Genomic DNA, 27,915 nt, shown 5'->3' on the forward strand with positions numbered 1-27,915 from the left:
TCTTCCAGCTAGCACCAACCACCACCAATGGATGATGTCACCTACAGCAATAATATCTCACCTATCCAGATGGCTCAGTTAGGGCACAACTTACAATTACCACAACTATCACTCCTGGGAGTCCACTAAATAAATTATTTAAAGAATTGCACCTACATTTTCACCTGTGTAAAGGCATGAGAAACTTTTATTTGCTTCCCCCTTTTTATGATCCAAAATTTAAAGTAAAAAATAAAGTTACTGACATGAAGCACTTAACTTCTGTCGTTCATTCATGTTTATGCATAGTTATCACTTTACAGTCCCCAAGACACTGTGAAATACTTTAGTTCATTAAGTCCTCTAAAATGGGACCACTGGAAGAGTACTGTTGAGTGAGACCACTTTGACATGTCTGTGCCCACACAAATATAGTCAGGGACTTGAAGCCAGAGTTCTGTGCATACATGTCAGCTCCCCCAGTTAGGTGAGAATAACTTAGGACAAGTTACCTACTGTTTCTGAACTTCTGTTTTGTGATCTCTAAAATAAGGATAATAATGTCTAATTCAAGGCTTGTTTAAGGTTATGTATAAAACAAGGTAAAGGAATCAGGAAATAAGAGATAAAGAAAGTTAAAGATATAAAGACGTATTTTTGGTATTAAAAAAAAAGGAAAGTTACTTTAAAAAAAAAAAAAAAAAGAATCATTGTGAGGAAGAAATAATTTATATGAAGCAATGTTGAAAACTGCAAAGCACTATAAAAAGGTAAAATTTAATATGTATAGCAATGTTATTAAAGACACATTTTCATGTAAACCCAACTGTGCTTTTTAAACTAGTGGTCAGAGAACCTTTATTACTTGCATAGACCTTAAGGCCAAGATTTTTCAAACTTGCTGCCTTATAACATCTATTTTTAAATCAAAATGAGAGAAATTTTTAAAACAGGTCTTGTAAATATATTCATAGGCTGCCTAGCACAAAGTGCATCAAATAAATGTAATAAATTAATATATCACAATAAATGCTGAAAATAACTCAGAAGTCACAACCAATGAAGTGCCTTTGTCCATGAGAAGAAAATGGTTGCCCCAAGCAATTTTATCAACATACGTCGTAGAAAACACATTATAGAGTGGCCTTTTAAAATGACAGTTTAAATAAATAAAATGGAATATTATAGCCTTATACTCATAAAATCATGTCTTTGAATGGAAACAATATAATGAAACCATCATTTTTATATATTTTCAAGGACTCTGTAACATATTTTGGTCCTTCGTCTCCAGGTATCTTCAAGGCTTGGACGTTATTCTAAATAATCCATTTGGGCACAGAAAATTAACCTTGACACTAGTGGCAACAATAACACATTTCTTTGCATATTTCCCTGTTTACCTGGTTGGATCAATCCAATTCCCAGATCTTTTCTCTTTCTGCCAGCCCTGCAAAGTCCTTTGTTTCATACAAAAGTCTAGAGTAGTTGTGTGAACAGTATTCAACATTTGGAAAAGATTTTATTGTATACCCCAAAATTAAAATTTTAAATTATGTAAACATTTATTTCATTAAGTAAAAATTTATTTAAACCAGTGTGCTCTTTTCCTATTCCTAACACTTGAATTATTCATAACTATATATATGTTTACCACGTCAAAATCTCAGATTTAGAATTTATTAAGAAAAATTAAGTCCTCACATTATTGATAGATTCTTAGAAACTGAGTCTTTAAACAAAATGACTATAACAAAGCCAATTTTATTACAGGCTAATTGATAAAAACAAGACAAGTTCCTATGGCATATTTCTGGTCACAAAAAGTCACCAAACTTCTAAATAAAGACAAAATGCTTATAATATTAAACACCGAAATGTGAATTATAGATACATTTAAGAAAGATTAATAAAAACAAGTGAGAAAATTACCCGCTTTTTCCAGTTCTGGCTCGCAGGTGGCCAGAGTGTCTCCCAGCAGCTCAGGGTACAAGGTGGGACCCAGCCCTGCACAGGCTGTCAGCCTATCACAGGGCTCATTCACACACACCACGCTCACCCAGACTGAAACAATTAGATACATGGATGAACCTAATGTGCACATCTTTGAGATGCGGAAAGAAACCAGAATACCCAGAGGAAACCCCGGAAGACATGCCGAGAACATGTAAACTCCACACAGAGGCGGTCCAGGTACAGAATTGATTTCTTTTCTCATCAACATTATAATGAAAGGACATTAGAAGAAATGACATTCAAGGACTAGCTGTAATGGAATGTTTTGCATATAACATATAATAAGGATATAAAATATGAAAAATAATCTATTGTGATTCAGTTTAACAATGCAGAGCTAAATAGTTCAGATTAGACATAAATGTACCAGAAGCAAATACCAGAAGCTACAAATGTACCAGAAGCTAGGCTATCAAACTTCCTTTATTTTCCAAAAACAGATATTGAATGAATAAACCAAGCAAGTTGCCCATTTTAGAACACTAATTATCTTGGAGTGACTCATACATCTTTCCCTTGAAGGAAAATTATACACTGAATAAATCCTCAACTTCACACGGGAACCTGCACATCTTCCCAAAACTTCTCCAAACTGCCAATGCTTCCACCATTTCTTTAACATTTCAGATGTTGGGGTCACTGATGAGTCTACCTTTTTCTGTTTCACCCCTACACCTAATCAAAGCTCTACCTTTCCGTCCTGTGTAACTTCCCTGTGACCTTGTGCAGCTGTCCTCATTGCCAATATTCGATTAAGAGCTGACATTTATTGAGCATTTACTATATGCCCACTAACAGGATAGACTCTTTATAGGCACTGACTAAGATATGGGTGTGGTTATGCTACGTACGAGAAAGCTAAGGGCTAGTGGTAGTAGAGGCAGGATTCTAACCCATGGAGACCAACTCCACTCCAAAGCCTACGCTCTTAACCACTCTGCCAGCCTGCTTCTGCTCCTATCACTAGTACCCAATATTGGATCTTCCTTCCTCCCTCAGGCCTCTACAACTCCAGTCCATTCTACAAAGCCCTACAAGAAACCAAAACACTTTCAATATCAAGGGGCTCCTGATGTTGAAAGTGTTTTAGTTTCTTATGGGGCTTTCCAAGATGAAGTGTAGTGATTTAGGTGGTCGTCTGCACTTTCCAGGACAACCCTAGAGCAGTGAACCTACCAGTCATCCCCAGATGGAGCAGGCCTTTTCTTCAATTAGGTTCCAGGCAGCTTCCCAGCTTGAAACTGCAAACAGGCTTTCAAGACACAATTCCCCACCTGATAAATGTTCAGTGGCTCCCTGCTGCCCACAGACAAAAGGAGAATGCCTCTATCATGTGAGCAAGGCTCCACCGTCAGACAGAACCTGCCTGAAATCAGCCCTCTCCCCTGCCGTTCTCCAGATCAGTTCTTCAGCTCCAGCAGAGCTGTTCTGCTCACTGTTCACTAAACTTTTCCCACAGGTCTCTACAGGTGCTCCTTTGCTTATGCCACACTCAGGCCTAAACTACCATTTTCCCCTCCTTTCTTGTCAAAATTTCAAGCTTCAAGGTCCATACCGGAGCCATCTTTGATTCCTCTGGATCTAAGGCTTCTCTTGTATCTACGCTCTAATAACTCATGTGGCCCAGGCCACTTTCCTGTCGCACTATTATTTCATATTTACAATTTCCTTTGGGTTTGATTTTCAAGTATATATTTTTCAAACTATATAGTTTATTTATATAATATATTTATATATAATATTAAATATATTTTTATATATAAATATTAAATATATATTTATATATATAAATATAAATATATATTTCTATATAAATATTAAATATATATTTCTATATAACTATAAATATATATTTCTATATAACTATAAATATATATTTCTATATAACTATAAATATATATTTCTATATAACTATAAATATATTTATATATAACTATAAATATATAGTTATATATAAATATAAATACATATTTATATATAAATATTAAATACATATTTATATATAAATCTTAAATATATATTTATATATAAATCTTAAATATATATTTATATAAATATTAAATACATATTTATATATAAATATTAAATACATATTTATATATAAATATTAAATATATATTTATATATAAATATTAAATATATATTTATATATAAATATTAAATACTTATATATAAATATTAAATATATATAAATATTAAATACATATTTATATATAAATATTAAATATATATTTATATATAAATATTAAATATATATTTATATATAAATATATATGTTTCTCTAACTATATATTTCTCAAAGTATATATTTCTCAAACTTGATGGCAGGAAAAACTCAACTTTTATTTCATTGATGAAACAGAATACTTTCTACAAAGTAGGCCCTCAACAAATGTGTATTGATTTTAAAGGAAAATAAATAATTTTCCCCCAAACAAGAAAAATATATTGGGAGGCTAAACATTACTTTATATTATATACAATCTTCACACAAATGACTTGTCAAACATGGTTGAAGGTAAGAGGAATGTCTTAAAATTCTGCTTAATGTGAACTCAGAAGTAAGAGAACTACAGAAGAGTATATTAGATTATCTCAGAGATGCTGCCTGGAACACCAAGTGCCCTTTCATCAGTTGGTTTGACATCAGGTCTGCAGGCACCATGCGTTGCTACTGAGGACTAACTGGTGGCCTATGAGAAATAAGGGGACAGAAAAAAAAAATAAAAGTATGAAAGAAATTGTAAAAGGTAAGCAAATGTAAAAAAGAAGAAATTAGATCTCCTCAATGAGAGATCCAACAAGACAAAGGATATTACTGCTTCCTTATTCAAATCTAATCTAACCATCTAGTAATTCTTTTCACTAAGCTATTTCTGCAACTCATTTGCAACTAAAGAAAGGAGGCATTAGATTATTAAGAACCAGTTAGAAAAGATGAAAATAGAACCCATGAGAGACGTATTTTTAAATGATCATCCAAAAATGCTAAAGGATGTCAAATTTACCACTGACATTCTGCCTAATAACAACAAAAACAATTACAGACAAAACTTCATAACATTTAAAAGAATTGTATATGAATTGTCATGGTTTTATGGAAATATAACAAGCCAGTAAGTACCAGATTTAATTAAAATTTCAGAATCATGAAAAAGAAATGACCTATTTAACTTGACATTTTATAGGTTTCAATACCTCTCTGTGCCTTCATTATCTCAAATGTAAAATAGGAATAATACTAGTACCTACCTAATAAGGCTCTCCTAATAATGAGTTAATTCCCCAAAGGTTTAGAGAAAGGCCCACATCTGGTGTGAATATTCCTACTATCCTTGTTTTCCCACTAATAAAACAGAGGTTTGCATTTGCAAAAAAAAAAAAATGCATTTAAGATTAATAAACTGGGGTTTTTAACTCCTCCAATAATTATGGCAAAGTTCATGCCCTATGAACTGTTGAAAACAAATTTTATTCAGCAAGATGCAAAATTAAATTCTGTGGCCCATTCTGGTTTGTATACAATCTGCCTTTTTGTCCATATTGCCCGATTCATTTTAAATGCCATAAAAATATTTCGTAAAAATGGAAGAAAATCAACCCCAATCATTGTTTTTAAAAACATTTACAGAGTTCAATAAGATGTCTAGGTACAAAATATGCGGCAATCAATTACATTCTTATATGCCAGAAATGGCCAATTAGAAGATGTAATTTAAAAGATCACTGCGTAAAATCCTTAGGAATTAGTAGGAGAAAAATTTTCTATTAATAAATGATACTGGGAAAACTGGCAGAAAATCTAGGAAATAAATTAAATAGGTATCACTCTTCTTAGCCATAAATTTCAAATGAACTTGAGAGTTAAATGCAAAAACCAAACATTATTAAAGTGCTAGGAGAAAGGATATGAGAATGTTTTTGTAATCTGAGGATTCAGGAAGTTTCTCCATGCATCATACTGAAGGCAGAAACCATACAACAATAGCAGCCAATACTCACCAGCTTACTATGCACCAAACATATATTATATTTTATTTATTATCATGTCACTATGTGACATGCAATTCTTCATTTTACATATAAGAAAAGGGACTTAACGAAGTTGAGTACCTTTAAAGAAAGGAGACTCAGATAAGTAACTTCCATGTCAGTGTATATAGTGTATCCTCATTATTCACAGATTCCTCATTTATGAATTTATCTGTAACTCCAATATCAATACTCACAGTCATTTGAAGACATGTACATGCAGAGTGGCAAAAAATTTGAGTCATCGGATACGCACCCCCACAGCTGAGGTCAAACAAGGCTGCCTTCTTTCAGATCTCATACTGTATTGTCCATTTTTTTTCTTTTTTTTTTTAGAGATGGAGTCTGGCTCAGTCACCCAGCCTGGAGTGCAGTGGTGTGATCTCAGCTCAAGGCAACCTCCACCTCCAGGATTCAAGAGCTTCTCCTGCCTCAGCCTCCTGAGTAGCTGGGATTACAGGCACGTACCACCATGCCGGGCTAATTTTGTGTTTTTAGTAGTGATGGGGTTTCACCACGTTGGCCAGGCTGGTCTCGAACTCCTGACCTCAAGTGAATCCGCCCACCTGGGCCTCCCAAAGTGCTGGGATTACAGGCATGAGCCACCACTCCCAGCCTCTCATTATTTATTTAGTGCTATTTCTTTTTATTTTCCTTTTTTTTATTTTTGCACTTCACCTTGGTGATTTCACTGTTTAAAATGGCTCCCAAGGATAGTGCTGAAGGGTTGTCTAGTGTTCCTAAGTAAAAGAAGGTTGTGATGTGCCTTACAAAGACAATCCATTCAAGCATAAGTTACGTTGCCTTTGGTCATGAGTTCAACATTAATGAACCAAGAACATATAGTTAATAAGGTGTCTTTAAACAGACTCATACATAAAACAAAGTTATGTATTGATGCTTTGATGAAAATGTGACAGGAACCTAACTCTATATTTCCTCCAGGAACAGTGGTTCTGTAGTCACTAATTCAGTGTTCACAGTCTTCATTGAGTATTACTACTACAGACAATGTGAATCAACTCTTTTTTTAAAAAGTAGTCAAGGCCAGGCATGGTGGCTCACGCCTGTAATCCCAGCACTTTGGGAAGTTGAGGCGGGTGGACCACCTAAGGTCAGGAGTTTGAAACCAGCCTGGCCAACATGGCGAAACCCCGTCTCTGCTAAAAGTACAAAAATTAGCCGGGTGTGGTCTTGGGCGCCCGTAATTCCAGCTACTCAGAAGGCTGAGGCAAGAGAATCGCTCGAACCTGGGAGGCGGAGGATGCAGTGAGCAGAGACCGTGCCACTGCACTCCAGCCTGGGTGACAAGAGTGAGACTCTGTCTCAAAAAAAAAAAAAAAGAAAAGAAAAAGAAAAAGGAAAAAAAAGGTAGTCAAGTCAGGATTAGAATCCAGGCATGTCTGATTCCAGAGATCATACTATTACACACTGTCATGCTCATTCCATATAAACGAAACAACTGATAGATTTGACTACCCAAAAATTAAAAGACAAAGGACAAACTGGGGGTGGGGGGAATACCTGTCATATATATTACAAGGAATTACTAACATTAGCAGTTTTTCAAATCAATATGAAAAAGAGAGAACTTTAAAAATAAGGATTTAACAGATAATTCATACACAGATATACACAAAATTAGTAATGAGACAGAGAATTATTCAACCTTTCTAGTAATCAAAGAAGTAAAAATAAAACAATTATAAAATACTCTTTTTAAACCTATAGATATACCAAAGACTAAAAAGAATTATATCACCCAGCATTTAATGTGTGTATGCAGACAGGCTGCCTGACAAAATGAAAAATGGTATTATCTTTTTGGAGGACAATCTGACAGTAGGTATCAACAGCTGTAGTGTTATTAATAAATTTTGAACTGGAACTTTCAGTTCTAGGAATGGATACTGTGAAAGTATTTGAGCATCACTGAATAAATAATAAACATAAACTTTAAAAAAATATTGGCCAGGCATGCTGGCTGATGCCTGTAATCCCAGCACTTTGGGAAGCTGAGGCGGGAGGATCATTTGAGGTCAAGAGTTCAAGACCAGCCTGACAAACATGGTGAAACCCCCGTCTCTAGTAAAATACAAAAATTAGCTGGGTGTGGTGGCCTGCCCCTGTAATCTCAGCTGCTTGGGAGGCTGAGGCAGGAGAATCACTTGAACTCAGGAGGTGGAGGTTGCAGTGAGCAAAGATCATGCCACTGTACTCCAGCCTTGGCGACAGAGCAAGACTCCCTCTCAAAAATAAGTAAATAGATAAAAATAAAAAAATAAAAAAACTCTGCAATGATGTATGTATTATCTAAAACTTGAATATTAGAGGAAACTGAGTATGTTTGTGTGCATCCATACACTGTAATACTAAACAAAGGTGTAGCTCTGTACTTATGGGCATGGAAAGATGCTGAACACATATAGCTGAGTGAGAAAAGCTGACTGTGGTAGGTATAGTTTGATTCCATTCATGTCTGCATGTACGTATGCAAATTAAAACACAGATTGCTTACAAGTAAGAGATTGGATTTAGACACTAGTTTCCTGTCGTGCGCTGGAAGACCTTGGTCCTGAGAACCACATGAAAGAGGATTTCATTGGATCTCATCACTAAATATTCTAAATCTTCCCAAGAAATTCTACAATATTTCTTAGAATTAGAGTAAATAGGTGTGGATGGCACTGTCCCACTGAGAAGCACTGACAGGGATGGAATGCAGATGAAGTATGGGCAGATCCCCATCACAACGACTGGCGTTGGCCATCTGACTTCTGTTTGGAATAGAGGGGCCATCATCCATCAAAGACTCCTAAAGTTTGACATTACTAGATTTAGGAAAATAGAATGCCATGATGAGATGCAGCATCACTGTCAGGCAGAGCCTTACAAGAAAGGATGAGATGAGAACTGAGAGCAGCAGGAATCACTTTAAAGCTAAATTAGAAAGAACAAGAAACCTACACAGTTTGCATTTCATATGTGTTCCTTTTCTGGCTTATTAATATTTTCTTTCATAAAGAGATAGATGCTTCACACACTGCTAATGTATGTGGGCATATGATTATGTGTGTGTGTGTGTGTGTGTGTGTGTGTGTGCGCTACAAGATTAGATAGAAAAACTTTATGATTGACACCAAAAAAGAGGTACCATCAGCAAGAATGTATTCATGATGTCAGCAGTTACTGTGATCCAGTTGTTTCACAACAGAGAATATTAGAATCCCAAAAAGAATTCTGTGCAGAATTCCAGAATTTTGTTGAAAGAGCAAAGGTGCCCTGAAGGTTTAAGTAAAGGCATCTGGCATTTGCACTCAACTGTCACAGCCAGTAGCGATAATCCAACCCATTTGGTGCATGTGACAGCTTTTTCAAGAGCATTTCTAACAGTGGCTGGAACAAGGCAGTTAATGGCAGAAGTTACTGTAATAAGAGAGAGTGTCTGTGTGGTTCTAGGGGAACCCTTTGCTCTACAGGAAAAGAAACATAAACAAGTGAGATAAGCCCACTAACAATGCATGCAAGTTATTATAATCCACAATTTAAAATATAGTAAGATAAGAAAAATATTTATGTAAATATTTACCTTGTCTATGATTAGGAAAAGACTCAGCACAAAAGCAGTATGAGAAAACAAAAGAAACCAAAATGTATCTGTTTTCATAAATATATTAACACAATGTGCATATAAAAATTCATGAAAAAAATAAAAATAAAACCACAACTTGGGGAAAAGAATTTTGCCAAAATTTAAAAGATGTACAAAAATATTGATCATAATGTTTATAACATTGAGAACAAAAGAAAAACACCTAAAATGTGAAATATTTATAGATTTTTAAGTTATGCTACAGCATACAGTAAAATATTGTGGAGCCACGAAAATCATGTTTTTGAAAAATGTTGATATCAAGAGCACATAATGTTAAGATTAAAAAGGTTATAATTCCTAAGACTATAAACAGATTAAGTAAATATATTCCTTTTTAATCACAGGAAAAAATAACAAAAAGTATGTCATAATAATAATAATACTCAGCCAGGTGTGGTGGCTCATGCCTACAATCCCAGCACTTTGGGACGCCAAGGCAGGTGGATCACCTGAGATTAGGAGTTCGAGACCAGCCTGGCCAACATGCCAAAACCCCATCTCTACTAAAAATACAAAAATTAGCCAGGCATGGTGGTGCGTGCCTGTAATCCCAGCTACTCGGGAGGCTGAGGCACAAGAATTGCTTGAACCCAAAAGGTGGAGGTTGAGGTGAGCTGAGACGGTGCCACTGCACTCCAGCCTGGGCAACAGAGCGAGACTCCATCTCAAAAAGTAAATAAATAAATAAATAGTACTTAACATTTTCTGTGACAGGCATCATGTTGTTTTTCATATGCAATAACTCACTGAAGATCCAAAACAATCCTGTGTGACAAGTACTATCATCACTATTTTTCAGACGAGGAAACTGAGACATAGAGAAGTGAGATCACTTGTCCAAGGCCACATGACTTAAAAGTGCAAAGCTTGGAAATGAACTCAGCCAGTCCATTTCCTGAGCCTGTGGGCTATCCACTACCACAAATCCCTGAGAGTTAAGTCATCTCTGATTTCAAAGGCTCATAAATTAAAATATCTAAATATGTTATGAATAGAGTGGAATTTTATTTCTACCTTATCTAAAAGATTTGAGCTATTCTCACTAACAAGTCCTGGAAACATTCATGTTAATTTCCATAAGTTTGGAGCCTCTGATCCTCTCAACTTATAGGATATCAATATATGTAATTTAATGAAGATGCAGAATTCTCAGCTGCTGTTCCCTTTGTATGTTCATCACTGTCCAAGTAAATTTCTCTTAGAAGACAAAATCTTTGGGGAAATTTGTCGAGTTTCCATTTTTGTGTGTTTTCTATAAGGTTATTACATATCTGTTGAGTATGGAGCCAAACGATTTTGGTTTCTGTCCTTCCCACTATTTATTCCTATTCAAATGAAAATTTAAATACAAACTAGCTACCCATTCATCAAGATTGTTTCAAATTTATTTATGGCGCAGCATAGAGAAGCTTCTGGGAATAACAACTTTAAATCTATTATAGTTTCTATTAATAATTGTAGTCACTAATTGCTATGAGAACTATTTTGGATATGCTAACATATAGTTAAAGTAAACTCATTCCAACAGACTGCTATAAATAGCTTTGCATATTTTCACAGAAGACATGAGAATTTTGTAAGTTTGAAGAGTGGGAAAGTAGAAACATGGTTTTCAGATTTTCTTTTCAAACATTGTTATCATAGGTTCAAAGCCAAAATTTAGAAATTATACCCACAAACCCATCTTTATAGATGATCCTCTTGATTAACTATCTTGGCATTGCCACTTTCAGACAACAATTTTAACTATATCTCATATTAAACAGGGATCCCAAGTGCTATTCTTGCTCACCGATTAAATAAAAATGTTTATGCACCTGTTGTGTGCCAGGCACTGTTCTAGGCACTAGGAATAGAAGCAAAACAGGCAATAGAGGAGCAAGCAAAACCCTGCTTTGATGAGGTTTTAAGGTATTTATACTGATAGAGCACAGAAAGGGAACACGGTAAAACAGCAAAATACAGACAGGATGATAATAGCAATGAAGAAAAATATAGCAGTCAAGGGGATGTGGGTCCTGGGAAGAATGGAGCAGTATTTATTTATTTATTTATTTATTTATTTATTTATTGAGATGGAGTCTCACTCTGTCACCCAGGCTGGAGTACAGCGGCGCAATCTCCACTCACTGCAAGCTCCGCCTCCTGGGTTCACGTCATTCTCCTGCCTCAGCCTCCCAAGTAGCTGGGACTACAGGCACCCGCCACCACACCCGGCTAATTTTGTGGGGGTTTTTTTTGTATTTTTAGTAGAGATGTGTTAGCCACGATAGTCTTGATCTCCTGACCTCATGGTCCACCCACCTCGGCCTCCCAAAGTGCTAGGATTACAGGCGTAAGCCACCGCACTCGGCCAGAATGGAGCAGTTTTAAATGGTGTGGTCAGGGAAGGCCTCATGGAGAAGGCGACATTTGAGTATGGACCTGAATCGGGAAAGGACAGGCATACAAGGCCAGCTAGGGAAAGGCACGCTAGACAAGAGAATAGCACTGCAAAGGTCCTGAGGTGGATCTGAGCTCCTACTGTGTTTGAAGAACAAAAAAGAGGCCCTATGGTTTCACTGGAGGAATAAGAGGTAAACTACTACGTTAGAAAAGTAACCAAAAAGGCAGATGCTACAGGGTTTGAGAGGCCATGCTGAATATTTTATCTTTTTCTCAAAGACAGACTGGGAGCAACCACAGGTATAGCTAGAATGACTATATAATTTACTATTCAGATTTCGTTATTTTTGTTGGTAAAAATGCTAAACTGGATGGACACTGGGAAAACAGAGAAAGACCAGGGCTGTTACAGGCAAATGGGGGAAATACATGGTGTCTTAGGTGTAGATCAGAGGAGTGGCATCATCTTGGCTTTTAGCAGAGCATCCAGGCTGCTGTTTTCAGACTAGAATGCAAGTGAGCAAGCGTTAACACAAAGAAAGTTGTAGGAGCCTGTTGTAATATCCAGGTGAGAAGTGGCTGTGGCAATGGCAAATTCTGGGTGTTTTTATAATGCATAGCCAGCAGGACTTAGGAATGGAACTGATGTGGAGCATTAGAGAAAAAAGATTTTGAGATTAAACAATTGTAGGAACGGAGTTGGCCTTAACATAGCTGGAGAGACTACAGAAGAAGCTGATTTAGGAGAGTCAGGGGAGGGGAAACAAGAAGCTCCAGTAGCCATCCAAGTGGAGATACTGGGTGGGCAGTAAGACACAGAAGGCCTAAGACAGTCAGGGAGTCATTAGGCAGTCACCGGCATGAAGGTGGCACTGAAAGCATTAGAATGGTCGACCTCCTGGCCTGAGCATGGTGGCTCACAATTGTAGTCTCAGCAATTCAAGAGGTCAAGGCAGGCAAATTGATTGAGTCCAGGAGTTCAAGACCAGCCTGGGCAACACAGTAAGACCCCTATCTCTATAAAAAATACAAAAATGAGAGGGGTATGGTGGCACGTGCCTGTAATCCCAACTACTCAGGAGGCTGAGGTTGGGAGGATCACTTGAGCCCAAGAGGCTTTGATATTCCCTCGCAGGTTGTTAAGTGTAAGATCTCTGGCAGTGCCGGGCATGGGAGCTCACGCCTGTAATCCCAGCACTTTGGGAGGCTGAGGTGGGTGGATCATTTGAGGTCAGGAGTTCAAGACCAGCCTAGCCAACATGGTGAAACCCCATCTCTACTAAAAATACAAAAATTAGCTGGGCATGGTGGTGCGCGCCTGTAATCCTAGCTACTTGGGAGGCTGAGGCAGAAAAATCGCTTGAACCCAGGAGGCGGAGGTTGCAGTGAGCCGAGATCACGCCACTGCACTCCAGCCTGGGTGACAGAGTGAGACTCCGTCTCAAAAAAAAAAAAAAAAAAAAATTCCCTGGCAGTTTGAAGTGAGGCAGAGCAGATACAATCCCAGAGTATCTGGGCTTCCTGTATGAGGAGAGGTCACCTATACTGCAGTGTGCAACTTTCAGAAGAGAAGAAGACATTTCCACAAAACTAAAAAAGCGTAAGTCCCTTTTAGGCTAGATCTATATGTACAATAAGAGGGCAATTCTACCCTACCCCTGCTAGGCCAGTAATGTTTGTGGTCCCAGGAACTTGAATCCAGTATTCAATGACACAAAATGAAAAGAAGTTGGAGAGGATTCATCCCAATTGTGAGGCCAGAAAAGCCTCCCCACTGGTTCCTACTACCACGACTCCTTTAGCAGTTGACCACTCCCTCCTCCTTGAGACACGAATCATTTCCACATCTCGTGTTTGGATTTTCCTTCCATTCTGCAAGCTAACCCACCTCCTACTAATAAATCCCTTTAGCCCAAGTTAGCCAGAGTTGGTTTCTGTTGCTGGCAAGCAGAGTACCCTGACACACCTGCCACTCTCCAAAATGGCAGCTAAGAAAATTTACACTTTTCCAAGTTGGGTCAATTTTCCAAGGTAAATAAAAATAAAGGTTTAGAGACGAATACCATACCAGCAAAACAAAAGCTTAATACTCTAATAACCATCCTTAAATTCTGATTATAAATGTTTCTTTCACTAAGAAATATTTCTAAGGAGAAACATTCTTTTTACCCAATGAAAACATCTATTTGTCTTAATCAATGAACATCTTTTTATTTGAGATTAAACATCTTGATAACAAGTATATATTGTTATTAACTACAGTTACTGTGTTATCCAATAGATCTCTTGAATGTATTCTTCCTAATTGAAATTTTCGATCTTTTGCCTGACATCCCCCCACCCACCCCAATCCCTAGCCCCTGGCAACCACCATTCTATTCTCTACTTCTATGAGTTCAACTTTTTTTAGATTCCACACATAAGTGAAATCATGTGATATTTGTCTTTCTGTTCTCTGGCTCATTTCTCTTAATATAATGCCTTCCAGGTTCATTCACATTGTCACAAATGAAAAGTTTCCTTCTTTTTTAGGCTGAATAGTATTCCATTAGTGGCTGCTTCTACAGGATGGCATTCCTGTAGTATTAGGTATTCCTGTAGTATCTACAGGAATAATAGTATTCCATTAGTGGCTGCTTCTACAGGATGGCAAGGAAGCACACACCTCGTTCAATATTTCCTAGTATTGGACTAGTATTCCCGTAGTATTAGGTATTCCTGAAGTATTCCTGTAGTATTCCTGTAGTATCTACAAGAATAATAGTATTCCATTAGTGGCTGCTTCTACAGGACGGCAAGGAAGCACACACCTCATTCAATATTTCCTATTCTTATACATTTGCAGAGCTTCTATATTGTTCATTGTGTTGTAGAAAGAGTTAGGAATGACTGGTCTAGATGGTACAGGACAAACTTGTTTGGATGAGCAAAAATCACTAAGCAATACGTGTCAAATCAATCATTATTTTAATAATTGAGACGAATCTGATCTCTAGAGCATTTGCATTTCATTTCAATGAATACAGATGGCTATCCCCTGGGTACTCATTAGTGATACCAATTCTGAACTCTTCATTTATTGGAGTTCTCTATGTTTAAAATATTTCGGAATTGACACGTCTACCTCAGTTTCTTTTAGCAGTCTGGCATAAACCACTTACATTTGAAATAAATATTTTAAAAGTTGTAATACCTGCCTCAGGTGAAATCACGTTAGTCTCACGGCTTCCTACTCTCCCCACCCTGGAGGCTCACAGATTTGCACAACAGAGCTACAACTTAGCACAGCTCATCAGAGAATGGGACAGGGAGAAATGATCTGGTGTTTCAGGCTTGAGAAAAGAAAACATCTATATGTGGAACATCTCTACACTTTTTGGTGATGTTTGTATAAAGGCTCCTTTGAGTCGTTAAAGTCCAATGAGGCAAATTTTTCTCTCCTAGTAAGAACATGAGCCCACCTTCAAACTCTCTGAGAACCTCTGTAGGTTCTGAATAGGAAGCTCTCAGCCTGAATCTCTCCTCGGCCCTTTTATTTAACTTCTACCAGGGGTCAGTGGATCTTGGTTCAGCTCTGACCGCAAACTTTGGAATAAACTATAATGGTGACAAATCAAGAAACACTCCTAAACCACTGGAGAATAAGACAAGGGCAGATCCCACTTCTTATCACTAGACATGACACATGCCTTGCCATCCCTCATGCTTCACTCCTAGCCTGGTTGCCATAAAGTCTAGAGCTGAGCTCTGCCCTCTGTGGCAGCAGGTGGACTACTTGGAGGCAAGGGCTGGAAAGGATGCTTAGCAGTTGCTCTCCTTTTTTTCTCATTCAAATTAGCTCAACAGAAAGTGATTTTTGAAGATCTGATCCATGTATGAAAAATAACTCCACAAAGGCAAGTAAAAACAAATGTTATCCCGTTGGGTTTATATCACTGTAAGAGCAGAACTTTGAGCAGTGAACAGGTCAGACTGCAGAAACTCAGTGGTCACCAAGGACTTCTACTCTGTGCCACATCATTCAGTTTCACAGGCTGTGCCTGCAGACTAACAACATTTACTGGAATTTCCTAAAGAGAGGAATATACAATAGATGAACTTCAATAAATATCTTTTAAAATGTCCCTCCCCACCTACATTTTTCAATTCTCTTATATTCAAGTCCTACATAAGTTCTATTAGTGTGTGAGAGAACACGTTTCTTCATTACTTAAAATTTTTTGGCCAGGCGCGATGGCTCACACCTGTAATCCCACCACTTTGGGAGGCCGAGGCGGGCGGATCACCTGAGGTTGGGAGTGCGAGACCAACCTGACCAACATGGAGAAACCCTGTCTCTACTAAAAATACAAAATTAGCTGGGTGGCGCATGCCTATAATCCCAGCTACTCAGGAGGCTGAGGCAGGAGACTTGCTTGAATCAGGAGGCGGAGGTTTCATTGAGGCAAGATCATGCCATTGCACTCCAGCCTGGGCAACAAGAGCGAAACTCTGTCTCAAAAAAAAAATATTCTTAATAAAAATTATATTATCAAAATATTAAAAATACATTTTAAAAAGGTTGTAAATCACTATTTTTGTATTTTTATGTGTCATTATACTTTGAAGGCATGTTAACTCTTTCAGGCCAACAGTATACTAGGTGATTGCTTTGTGCTTTACCTGGGAGACAATGTCTGGTCAAAGAATTATGGACTTATGGGTACAAAATTCCAGCTTTGTTTAGCATAGATAGCAGCTTTCTGGTTTGATTTTGCAATCTTTATTTTAAATAATAAAATTAACTTTTACTTTTCTTTGTTTTCTCATTTTTGAGGTTAGTTTTATTATTTATTATTATTTTCCTTTTCTGAAATAACCACCATTTTGAAAAATAAATGCGTACTATCTAAAAGGATGGATTCTGGAGAACTACACAGCAGCTTTGCCATCTTGGGCAAAACACTAACCTCTCTGTGACTCAGTTTATGCATTCATAAAATGAGAATAACAGTACCTTCCTCATGAGGATTTTGTGAAAATTACATGAATTAATATGTGTAAAGCATTTAGCTCAGTGCCTGGCACATATTAAGTACTACTTTAGGGTTTGTCATAATTCATTCATTCAGGAGTCTGAGTTGCCTTTTTTTTCAGGTAATATTAGTGCTTGAAATTGGAGTGTAAATCCACTTTTTCTAAGAGCTTAGAACCAACCAATTTCGTCATATTCCTCCATCACACACACTGGACATATAACATTATTTGCAGGATGAGAATACAGGAAGTGTTTATGAAAGAAAAGGAAATGTGAAAAGAACTGGAACTATGATCATAACATATCTCAACATTCACAACAAAGGTGGCCCAAACAAAGAGATTACATGTTCCTGAAGGTAAGACTCAGATGTCTGTTTCCTATGTCAATATGTAATAAGCAAAAGAAATGACAAACTTGGATATGGTCCTACAGGCTGAGCCAGATGTGACAAACAAGGTTAAGGTTGGGGCAGAGCTCACATTCACAACCATGTCACACGTCTAGATATTTTAAATGTCAACAGGATTTACATATGGTGACACTGCATTTTAGAGAGATAGTGTCAGGAAATAAAGTTAGGTGAAGGAAACTAACAAGCAAAAATTATCAGTATATAAGAAACTCCAGAAATTGAGGTCAGGCACAGGTTACCTTCTCAAAGCATAATTAGAAAAGCTAACATATGCACTATCTTTGCCACCTGTAAAAGTAGCATACCTTAAGGGATATTTTGAAAATATATTGTCAAAAATTTCCTAGGAAACACCTCAATTTTATCAAGGTTACCAAAAGCAACTCTATGAGAAGATCAGAACAATTCAGAGCTTGATACAGGAATTATGACTGACCTAAAAGCAAATGTTAACTGGGACATCTGTGTGTTTAGATGAAATACATATTAATTGGGATTGCATTCAGCTACAAGTAACAGAAACGACTTAATTTTTCTCACAATACAAGAAGTCCCGTCATTATTTCAGGGCTGGCATAGCTGCCTGAGGATATAAATGAGGACCCAGCTCCCTCTAAAGTTCTGTTCCACCATCATTGGCATGTGGCCATTATCCTCAAGGTCACAAGATGGTTGTATCATCTCCAAGCTAGAATAGGCAAGGTTAGGGCAAAAAGTAAATGCCTGCTGAGTCTTTTATAAAATATTCTTTATCAGTTTTATCAAGAGTCTTCCCAAAGACTTTGACTGGGTGCAGCGGCTCATGCCTGTTATCCCAGCATTTTGGGAGGCCAAGGCAGGTGGACCACCTGAGGTCAACAGTTCAAGACCAGCCTGGCCAACACGGCAAAACCCTGTCTCTAGTAAAAACACAAAAATTACCTGGTCTAGTGGTGTGCACCTGTAGTCCCAGCTATTCAGAAGGCTGAGGCACGAGAATCGCTTGAACCCAGGAGGTGGAGGTTACAATGAACCGAAAAGGTGTCACTGCACTCCAGCCCGGGCGACACTGAGACTCTGTCTCAATAATAATAATAAAAAGAACCTTCCCAAAGACCCCAATCAATAGATTTTCACTTCATATCGCTGAATTATACCACCAATAAATGGCAGAGCAAGATATGAACACGAGTCTATCTTCAGCATCCAGTTAAAAATACTCACCTCCACGGCTCCCTTGCAGCTGCACGTAATTCAGCGATATGAAGAAATTCTATGGGAGGACCACAGCAATTCAGAGCTTGATAAAAGAATTATGACCGACCTAAATAGTTGATAATAAATGTAATGATTTTTTTTCATATTACTATCAGTAAGAAGAGAAAAAGGGTGTAGAGATGGCAACGGGGGAAACCTGAAGGGAAGAAAGTGAAATAATTTAAAAAGAAAAGGAACAAAGTTGTTAAGCAGAAAGGAGAAAGGAAGAGGAGAGGGAAAGCAAGGACTATGGCATGGAGTCAAAGGAAACAAAGAAGGAAAGACAGAGATAAAACTTAGAGGGAGGAAGAGAAGGTGAGATACAGTGTGAAGGAGAGGTGAAAGGCAGAGAGAGATGGCTAAGGTGACCGTAGCACTTATGGTCTACTGTCACTCCTTTTCAGGTCACTTGGTTTGTGGGCACCAGTGGACATCAATAATCGGTGCTATCTATAACATGTCACCTTTCCTATCATGTAAGAGTATTTTAATCAATAATTTTCTTTTTAAGCGGGGTCTCACTTTGTTGCTCAGGCTGGTCTTGAAATCCTGGGCTCAAGTGATCCTCCTGCCTCAGTCTCCAAAGTAGCTAGGATCACAAGCATATCCCACTGTGCCTAGCTATAATAAAATTTTATTTTGTTTTCAATATAAATTTTTATTTTTTTAAGGAAAGCTAATTCAGCAATAAAGGATAACCTGCATTTTGAACATTTACTTTGAAAACTCAGAACGCTTATAACTATTTCTTAGTGGTATTCAATACTATCTAATTATCTTAGCTTTGTTTTTTATTTTGAGTGATTTAGGGCTGCCTTATACCACAAATCAACATTTCTACATTTGTACTGATCCCCCTGCCACACACACATCCTCAAATACATTTGCTATAATTGGTTCTTAGAGAGGATAGAATAAAAAAGAAAAAAATAGGTATAGTTTTAGAGAAGCAGACATTTTAAAAATAATTGGCTAACCTATAGGCACAGCATTCAACCCTTCAGAAGCTCTGCCTTCAATGAGATGGGCATGGCAGGTGACTGTGGTGAAAATTACTCTCTGAGCCACACAACTGACACCAAAGTGAGATCATATCATTTCATGCGGAATGTCCTGAGAGCCAATAATTTTTTAAAGCTACACAATTCCTGTGTTTGAACAGTCATTATGAGATATTCATATTTGAAAATTCAATTCAAGTATCTGAAATAGTGCTTTTAAAATGCTTTTGCTTAAAGTTGATGAGACTGAAATGCTATAGAGTTCAGTTATTTTTAAAATGACTCTAAAATCAGGTAAAAGAGGGTGGATTAATCACCCCGATGTTTTTGAAATGAAAATACTTAGATAAGTCAATTTCCCTTTTAACGTGTATTAAGTCATTACTCAGGCATAGCCTAAACCACCTGTCTCTGTCCATAGTGAACCTGCCCATTCCAATCTAATGCACTCCACCTTCCTTTTCTTCCTGAGTGTAGGGCTATCCAGTTTTTCTATTTCTATGTGACACAAAGAACTTCATATTTCTGTGTGTGTGTGTGTGTGTGTGTGTGTGTGTATGCCTTTTAAAATGTAAATGTTCAAAAAGTACTGGTCAATTTATTTATGCTTTTCAAATGTAAAGGTTATTTGAAATAAAGGGGTCATTGCATCAGCAACTATTTATGAAGATTAAAGACATAAGTTTCAAACTAGCACTTGAAATGATCAGAAAAACAATTATGGCTTAATATGCAACCAATCTTAAATAATTGATGGAGTAAGGCTTCTAGTTTATTCTATAAAGTTGACCAATTCCGAGGAGGTAAAAAAAAAAATCAAAGACAGATTTTTAGATATTTTCTTTTGAATAAAACTAATCTATAAAAATTTGAAAGTCAAAAATGCTGACTTTAAAATCTTGGTAAAATATCACTCTTTTTAAAGATGGAAAGTCAAATTTATTGGAATAAAACAGTTCTGTAAAAACTATATTCATATTATTACAACGATACAACATTACCATTTTATTAACATTTTCAATGCAAATAAAATTAATAGTTTAAACAAAGATTCACACAAATTGGAAGGAAATATAATTAAATAACTCCTAGTAATGTAGGAATGAATGAAGTAGGAATTTCTGCCAAAATGAAATATTTTGAACTATAATTCTAAAGACTTGATTTTAGTTTAAAATTGGAATTGAAACTCACAGTGAATATAAATTACAGGAAGCAAGATTTATGATTTAAGAAACAATCTGAACCACATCAGTAAAATATGTATGAAATAAATTGTAGAGAGTAAGATAAATATGTGACAAGTAGAGCAAAATGCTCTAAAATGCCCAGTTTTCATAGTCCTATATAAGCAGGATGCAGCTTCAATTCACTTATAAATTGATTTGACAAATGATTTTGAAAGTTTAAATATACTGATTCCAGAATCAGACATATGAAGGATAAATAACCCATCACCTGATCAGCAATGCAGTTACTTTAGTAATGGCAAATTACTTTATTTCAAATAATAAAATCATTCCTTTGAAAGGAATTAAATCTGGAATACATTTCCAAAAATCATGTCTGACATAAATATCATCTGGTATTTGAAAGGTCATTAAATTGCACTCTCTTTGAACAATAATTTTTAAATAGCAACCAGTTAATTTCAGAACACGCATGTCTTTAACAGCAATACTGGAAATTATCAAAATAAAGTGCCCTCAATACTCTATCCTGATTATACCTTTCTTTAAAGTAAATGTTTAGTTTTAGGAATAGAACATTGATTTTCCTGTCTGTCTCACAATATAATTTTTTTAAAAAATGGGAGAAGATATACAGCATGAAAAAATTACCAGTAGTGACACCGGACTTACAAAATACAATAAAATCCCCCTTTTAAAACATCATGCCACATCACCAATTCAATTCTACTCAAGGCCAAATTTTTTTCTCTCAGTTGATATTTTAGAGCATACTTCTCATTGTTAATGGAACACTTCCCCCATGTTACGCTACCATAGTAACAGAAATTCTAGTCCATTCAGAAATTTAGGTACATTGTCTCACCAAAGCTCAAGTATTTTGGGCAGACTCATTTACTTAACGCTTGTCTTTCATGCACAGTGTCTTCTTCTAATGGCTGACCTCTCCTTTTTGGTGGGGACTGAGGAAAGCCAATCTTGTGAGGGGCAGTTCCTTACTGACATGATTTCAGGGGCATCCAAGTCTTTCTATCCCCAAAACTATTATCTGGCTGTTCGGTGATGCTAAACTTACTTTAAGCAAAGAGGGGAAAGACATCTATCTACAACTATAAGCAAAAATGTGGGAAAGTTTAATACTGACAAGTCACATTCACCATAAATTGATTGGGGGCAAGGGGAGGAGTGGCAAACAAAATGGATGGTAGATAACTGATGGCTGGGGGTGAGGAAAAGGAACGATCATGGGTGAGGAAAGGTGCAGACTTCAATTCAACCATCACACTTTTCACAATACTGCCTTTGTCCCTAGGAGAAGGTGCGCTGACCACGGGGCATGGCTGGAAAAGAGAAATGGCTACCTGACTAAACCATGTAGGTTCTTGTTTCCTATTTCCCCATCATTTGCAACTTTCTACCAAAAAACAAAACAAAAAAAAAATCCAGGTTTGGTGCCTGAAACGCACACTGGGGAAACTGACCATGTCTTAGGATTTGCGCAAAAGAAAAGGAAATTCTAGAAAAAAAAATGTTCTGACCCTGAGACCTTTCTAATTCAACATGACGTATATGAGACCTCTTTTTGCTGAGCTTCTACATCGTGGTATACTCATGGTTCATTGCGACCAATAATGCCCTTTCAAAAGAGTCATAGACAACGTAATTTAAAAGATATATGACGATGAGAAAGAGATACCAAATGACATTTAATTGAGAGATGAGAACATACCAGATGTAACCATGCACTATTTATAGAGTTGCCAGTACTGAAAATAGATGGATATACTACTTAATGTAAAAATCTGTGACAACTCTGTTAGACTCGAAAGCTCCAGATTTTTTAGTACTATATATTTTTTATTTTTGTTAAAGATATTCCATAGATATATTTAAATACGACACATACAGGGACCTATAATTGTGAACCACTTTTATTCTAGACTGGCAATTGCCGCCCCATTTTACATTCAGAGCTCTGCCACACACCCCAGTGTCAGAAGGCAGCTGACTGATCTACAGAAATGTTCTATGTTAGGTGCTATTGTGCACACCACCTCTACCTCAATGCATTCTTTTAGGTAAAAAAAAAAAAAAAAAGTCACAACTATCAGCTCTACACCTAAACACAGTTCATTCAAATGGTGACTTCAATGTAAATCATAAATGTCACTGATTTTTTTCTGATATAACTGTTCCACTTTAAAGATCTAGAAGGTTAGAAATAAAGTCTCAAGCTAACATTTTACAGATTTCTTATAAGTTTAAGAAGACTTCTTGGGCAAAAGTCCTTTCATTTTGGTCACATATCAAAATGGGCCAACCACAAAAGTACATGAGATTAAGTTTTCCTACTGGCAGTTCAATTATTACAGAAGGGGTGTGTGTGTGTGTGTGTGTGTGTGTGTGTGTGTGTGTGTGTGTGTGTGTGTGTGTGTGTGTGTGTGTGTGTGTGTGTGTGTGTGTGTGTGTGTGTGTCTGAATTTGTTAAATTAATTGTGTGTGTGTGTCTGAATTTTTTAAATTAATTTTCTGTGTGTGTGTGTGTGTGTGTGTGTGTGTGTGTGTGTGTGTGTGTGTGTGTGTGTGTGTGTGTGTGTGTGTGTCTGAATTTGTTAAATTAATTGTGTGTGTGTGTCTGAATTTTTTAAATTAATTTTCAAAAGCCTAAAAGAGACATACATAAGCAGCATCACTTCATTTTTAAACATGTCTTCTACCTTTAGAACATTTTACAAAAAAAAAAAAAACTCTTACTTTAAGGCCTATAGCTACAGCTAGTTCCAAAATCTAAATGTTTAATAAAATAGATAACAGAAATTTAAAATCTGACATAATTCTCAAAGCTTATAATAATTTGACCTTTCATAACTTACATAATACAATTTCTCTACCTTTTCTGGTGGTGGAAAAGAGGTGGAAATTGAGATTCTCCTCAGCAATGTCCAACTTGAAGTATTTACACTTTATTCTTACTCTGTTATCCATTCCTTTTCAGACTTAGATATGTGATTATGGTGAGTCTTAAGGTGACTTGCATTTGCTAGTCAAGGGTGCAAGGGAGCAAAACCAAAGGGTGTATGATATTTTGGTGTTTTTAGTTAAGTTTTCGATATCGAGACCTTCCAAAGGATGTGGAAAACAGAAAAAATAATAATAAAGCTTTGTATCATCACATGGTCTTCCATCATAACCTGACAGTCACGCCTTTGAGAACAGCCTCGCTCACTTACCCACCGTTCTCACTGAGAGATCATACCGGGCAAGAACTTTTGCTAAGAGTCGCACGGAGCAGCAGGCTGTCAATCAGGCTTTGGGTTAGGTCTGGTTGTCATCACAGTAGCTGCTCCTTCCACTTAAAGATTCTCATTACCTCAGAAAAGCACTAGGTTGTTCTTGGGAAGAGGGGGTAGTAAGCACTTTTATCTAAAAAGGGATTAGTTACAGAACATTAATTTTCCAAAATTATTTCTAAAATTCTACCAAATTAAACTCCTGCTTTACGGACAAGGCTGCCACCATGCCACAAGGAAGTTGTAAAAGCACTGTTTAAAACCTCTAGGAGACATTTATTTAGGCTAAATATTTTATAATAGATATCAAGGTTTTTTAAAACAGAAAACTCTTAAGGATTCTTATAATTTTTAAATGCTTGTCTATCTTAAGTGCTAGCACCCCATAGATTATCTCCCGCCATGGCAATGATTGTTAGCCTATTAGAGATAGAAACTATTAACAGGAGCCTACTGGACAATGGTTTCTATTTAGTTGGGTATAAATATTTTGGGGTTGAAATTCTAATTAAATAGTGCCTCTCGCTGCTTAAAAGCTCCATAGACGTGAAATGTTCAGAACTCCCAGAAGAAATACAGAAAAGAAACATTTTTTATTTTTCCACATACTTGATGTACTAGCTTAAAATACATGCACTACATAACATTATATTTCTTGGAGCTGAATTTTATTTCTTCTCTAATGTTTATTTTTGATGCAGGGCTGCATAATGATTCCTTTTTTAAGATACCTCTAAATTATAACGGATTCCAGCCTCTACCTGGAAATTAAAGCTGTGCAGATAAAATACAAAGTCATTAATAAACATCACAAAGATAATTCTAACAAGAAGCACCGTGTAAAAGTAAGGCAGGAATCAGAAAAATCATCAATTACTGACATATTAAATCACACTTTCAAAAGAACAGGGAGCTGGAGGCAGCTGCTCCCTTTCAGGAGGGCTGTTTGACACTGAATGAAATGCCAGGGACTCCTGGCTGGTGAGCAGAGGGAACTTTGCGGGCGAGCGGCGCGGGGCAGCCACAGACCTGGGCGCTTCAATCTGTCACCAGCCTGCCCGCAAAGCCCAGCGACAGCCCCCAACGCCCCCCGGGGACCCATCTGGGGGGACTGGGAGCAGGACAAAGGTCTGAAATCCAAGTCCTAGGATTAAAGAAACAAAATGCGCAGGTTCAATTTCAAGTGCCTGCGGTAAGTACGGGGAGTGAGGGGGAAAGACACCGGTCCCTAAGAATTCTCAGGCGTTTAGCACAAGCACCAGCTCATTACCAGGAGATGCGTTCGGGGAGTGGGGACATGGAGAATGAATCCCAACTCGTGACTCCATTCTCCACTAACTTTATTCTCGCTCCCTGGACCGAGCGCATCGCTGGGGCCAGGGTTGTCATGGTTCTTGTTTCCAAGGCCCCTTGGAAGAAGGAAAGGGATGAGAAAGGTGCGCTGGCGGGCGCACGCGGCGGCGGCGAGCGCGGAGGTGCTGCGGTACCTACCATGGTATTCTTGTCCCGGAACGTAGTAGGTGGGGTTGCCCGCAATGTGCAGGGAAATGAGCACCTCGCCCTGCTCCCCATCCCCTTCCAGCTCCCCGTGGTGGGTGCACAGGAAAAAGAAGGGCGAAAAGCGGGGGTAATAGCCCGCCGCCGCGCGCGCCCTCAGCGTCGCCCCCAGCAACAGCGCTAGGAGGAAAGTCTGCCGGGCCCAGCCACCGCGCTCCATGCCGCCGCAGCCGCCGCGCGCCCTACGCGCCGCTCGCTCATTCAGTTTTGGAGACGCCGGGACGGAGGAGCCACGCGGAGACAAGGCGAGAAGAAGGCGGATGGGAGCGGAACGGGCTCGGGAGCGGGCCTGGGAGCGGGCCCCCGCCGAGAAGTTCCGCGGGAGACGGCAGCTCCCAAAGTTACTTTGGGCCGCGAGAGCGCGGGACCGGGGCTGCGGGCGCCGAGAGCGCGTCGTCCGCCGCCTCCGTGCGCCGCCGCCGCCTCTGCGCGACGCCCCTCGGCCAGGCCTGGGAAAGCGCCCGCCCCGCTCCACACCTTCTTAAAGCCCCGGGCGCCGCGTCCCCCCCGCCGCCGCCACACGTGTCCCGGCCGCTCCCCCGCCCCCGCGCGCCGCCCCGCCCGCCTCCCGCCCTCTCGGGCTGGCTCGGCGGCACCTCGCGCGGCGAGGGGCGCACGCGTCCCCGGAGTCCCCGGCCAGCGCCCGGTTCGCACCCGGGAGGACAGGGAGGGGCGCGCGCCGGGGAGCGGGACGGGGACGCTGTCGAGGACCGCTGAGCCCGCGACTCTCCTGCGAGGGACGTCAAAGCCCCGCAGAGGGTACCTCCCGCCCAGCTGTCTGAAGGGGAAGGCCAGCCCCTTTGGCCGTCAGTGTGCCCTGTTTTTCCTGGGAGGATGCGTGAGGGAAGGAGAGGGGCGGCAGGGACGGCCGCTGGCGCCGGTTTCTTTGTCTGCGCCGGCTGCGTCCCGCGCCCCTCGGGGCTCGCAGCCTGGCAGTCCGGGCGGCCCGCACTCGTTCTGGGAATCCGCCCGAGGCCGCGAACCGCTAGGGGCCCTCGCGATCCCTTCCCACCCAGGCCCCCGTCCCTCCCGCCGCCCCCGCCCGGCCCCTCGCGGCAGCAACAGAGCCTCATCTGTAGCGGATTTTAAAATGAGATTAAGCGAAAGTGGAATTGGCAGCCTCGAGTGGTGCCTGGAAATGGTGATTTGTGCTGCTCGGTTGTGGGGAATTGTGAGGCAGGAAGGGCTGGCGGAGCTAAGATCCGACAGGCTCTCTTCGCCGGACTGTTCTGTTATTCATTGCTTCTGGGCTCTTCAGGCGGAGATGGGTGTCTTAATTTTTTAAATCAGTGTTTATTTCCTTTAAATGTCGGCTATGACCAATGGCCCTGAAATCGGGGGAGGGAAAAACGTTCAGGGGAGATGCTGGCAGCGGTGATTGAAGCGGGTGGTAATGAGCGGCTGCACATGAACTGCAGGGAAGTGAAATAATCCATAAGCACGTTTTTAACCCAGGACGGCTGGCAGGAGCCCTGCGGCATCCGGAGATGGGGGAGCGGGGTTGCCAGGTTTTAATGCCTCTCCCCACCCACCCTTGGCTTGCCACCAAGCCAGATAAACCCGCACGTACAGAAATGAGTAGATTATAACATTGGAAGGGATGGTGGCTTTGCCTGCATTTGTGGGGCGAGGGGCGGTGAAAATCAGGGTCCAAGGGGAGACCTCTGTAATCACTTCGTTGCAAAAGGAAGAAATTCTTCTTCTTCCTCTTACTGAGACCGAATGACAGGTAGAAAGGACCCATTTCTAGCTGGCTTCTTGTTTCCCTTACTTCAAAATTCCCAGAGGCTTAACTGCCATATAAATAATATACAATGTACACATATAAGTATGTGTATATGTATATATGATGTGGTAACAATTGCTACACTGTAGCTCTGCGGGGTGCAGGCTATGGGGCTAGACGTATTTTACCTTTTTAATCCTTACACCAACTGGAGAGGCAAAAAATATCCCTATTTCACAAGGGAGGAGGCACTCAGAAATGTTGATAACTTGCCCAAAGTCAGTGACAAAGGCTGGATGCAGGGCAGACTGGCTGGCCTCAGAGGCTCTTGTCCTGCACTGCCCTGCCACAGTCGACAGCCCTAGCTGGAGCAGGTGGTGTTGCCCCAAACAGAATTAGGAGATACTCGCCCACAG

The 27,915-nt window shown here is 39.1% G+C and overlaps 1 protein-coding gene across 2 annotated transcripts in view; it reads right to left on the reverse strand.

Moving 5' to 3' along the window:
- RELN (reelin) overlaps window positions 1-26,226 on the reverse strand; it is a 529,179-nt gene extending 502,953 nt beyond the window's left edge. The window contains exon 1 of one of the 2 annotated variants that reach the window (XM_054494994.1): window positions 25,708-26,226. In XM_054494994.1, the coding sequence (XP_054350969.1) occupies window positions 25,708-25,933 (226 nt within the window). In that variant the 5' untranslated portion in view covers window positions 25,934-26,226. The remainder of the gene's footprint in view (window positions 1-25,707) is intronic. The other variant, XM_063667694.1, reaches the window with a different exon arrangement.
- Window positions 26,227-27,915: the final 1,689 nt, after the last annotated feature.

The sequence above is a fragment of the Pongo pygmaeus genome, chromosome 6 (assembly GCF_028885625.2).
Source record: "Pongo pygmaeus isolate AG05252 chromosome 6, NHGRI_mPonPyg2-v2.0_pri, whole genome shotgun sequence".
Taxonomy (NCBI): domain Eukaryota; kingdom Metazoa; phylum Chordata; class Mammalia; order Primates; family Hominidae; genus Pongo; species Pongo pygmaeus.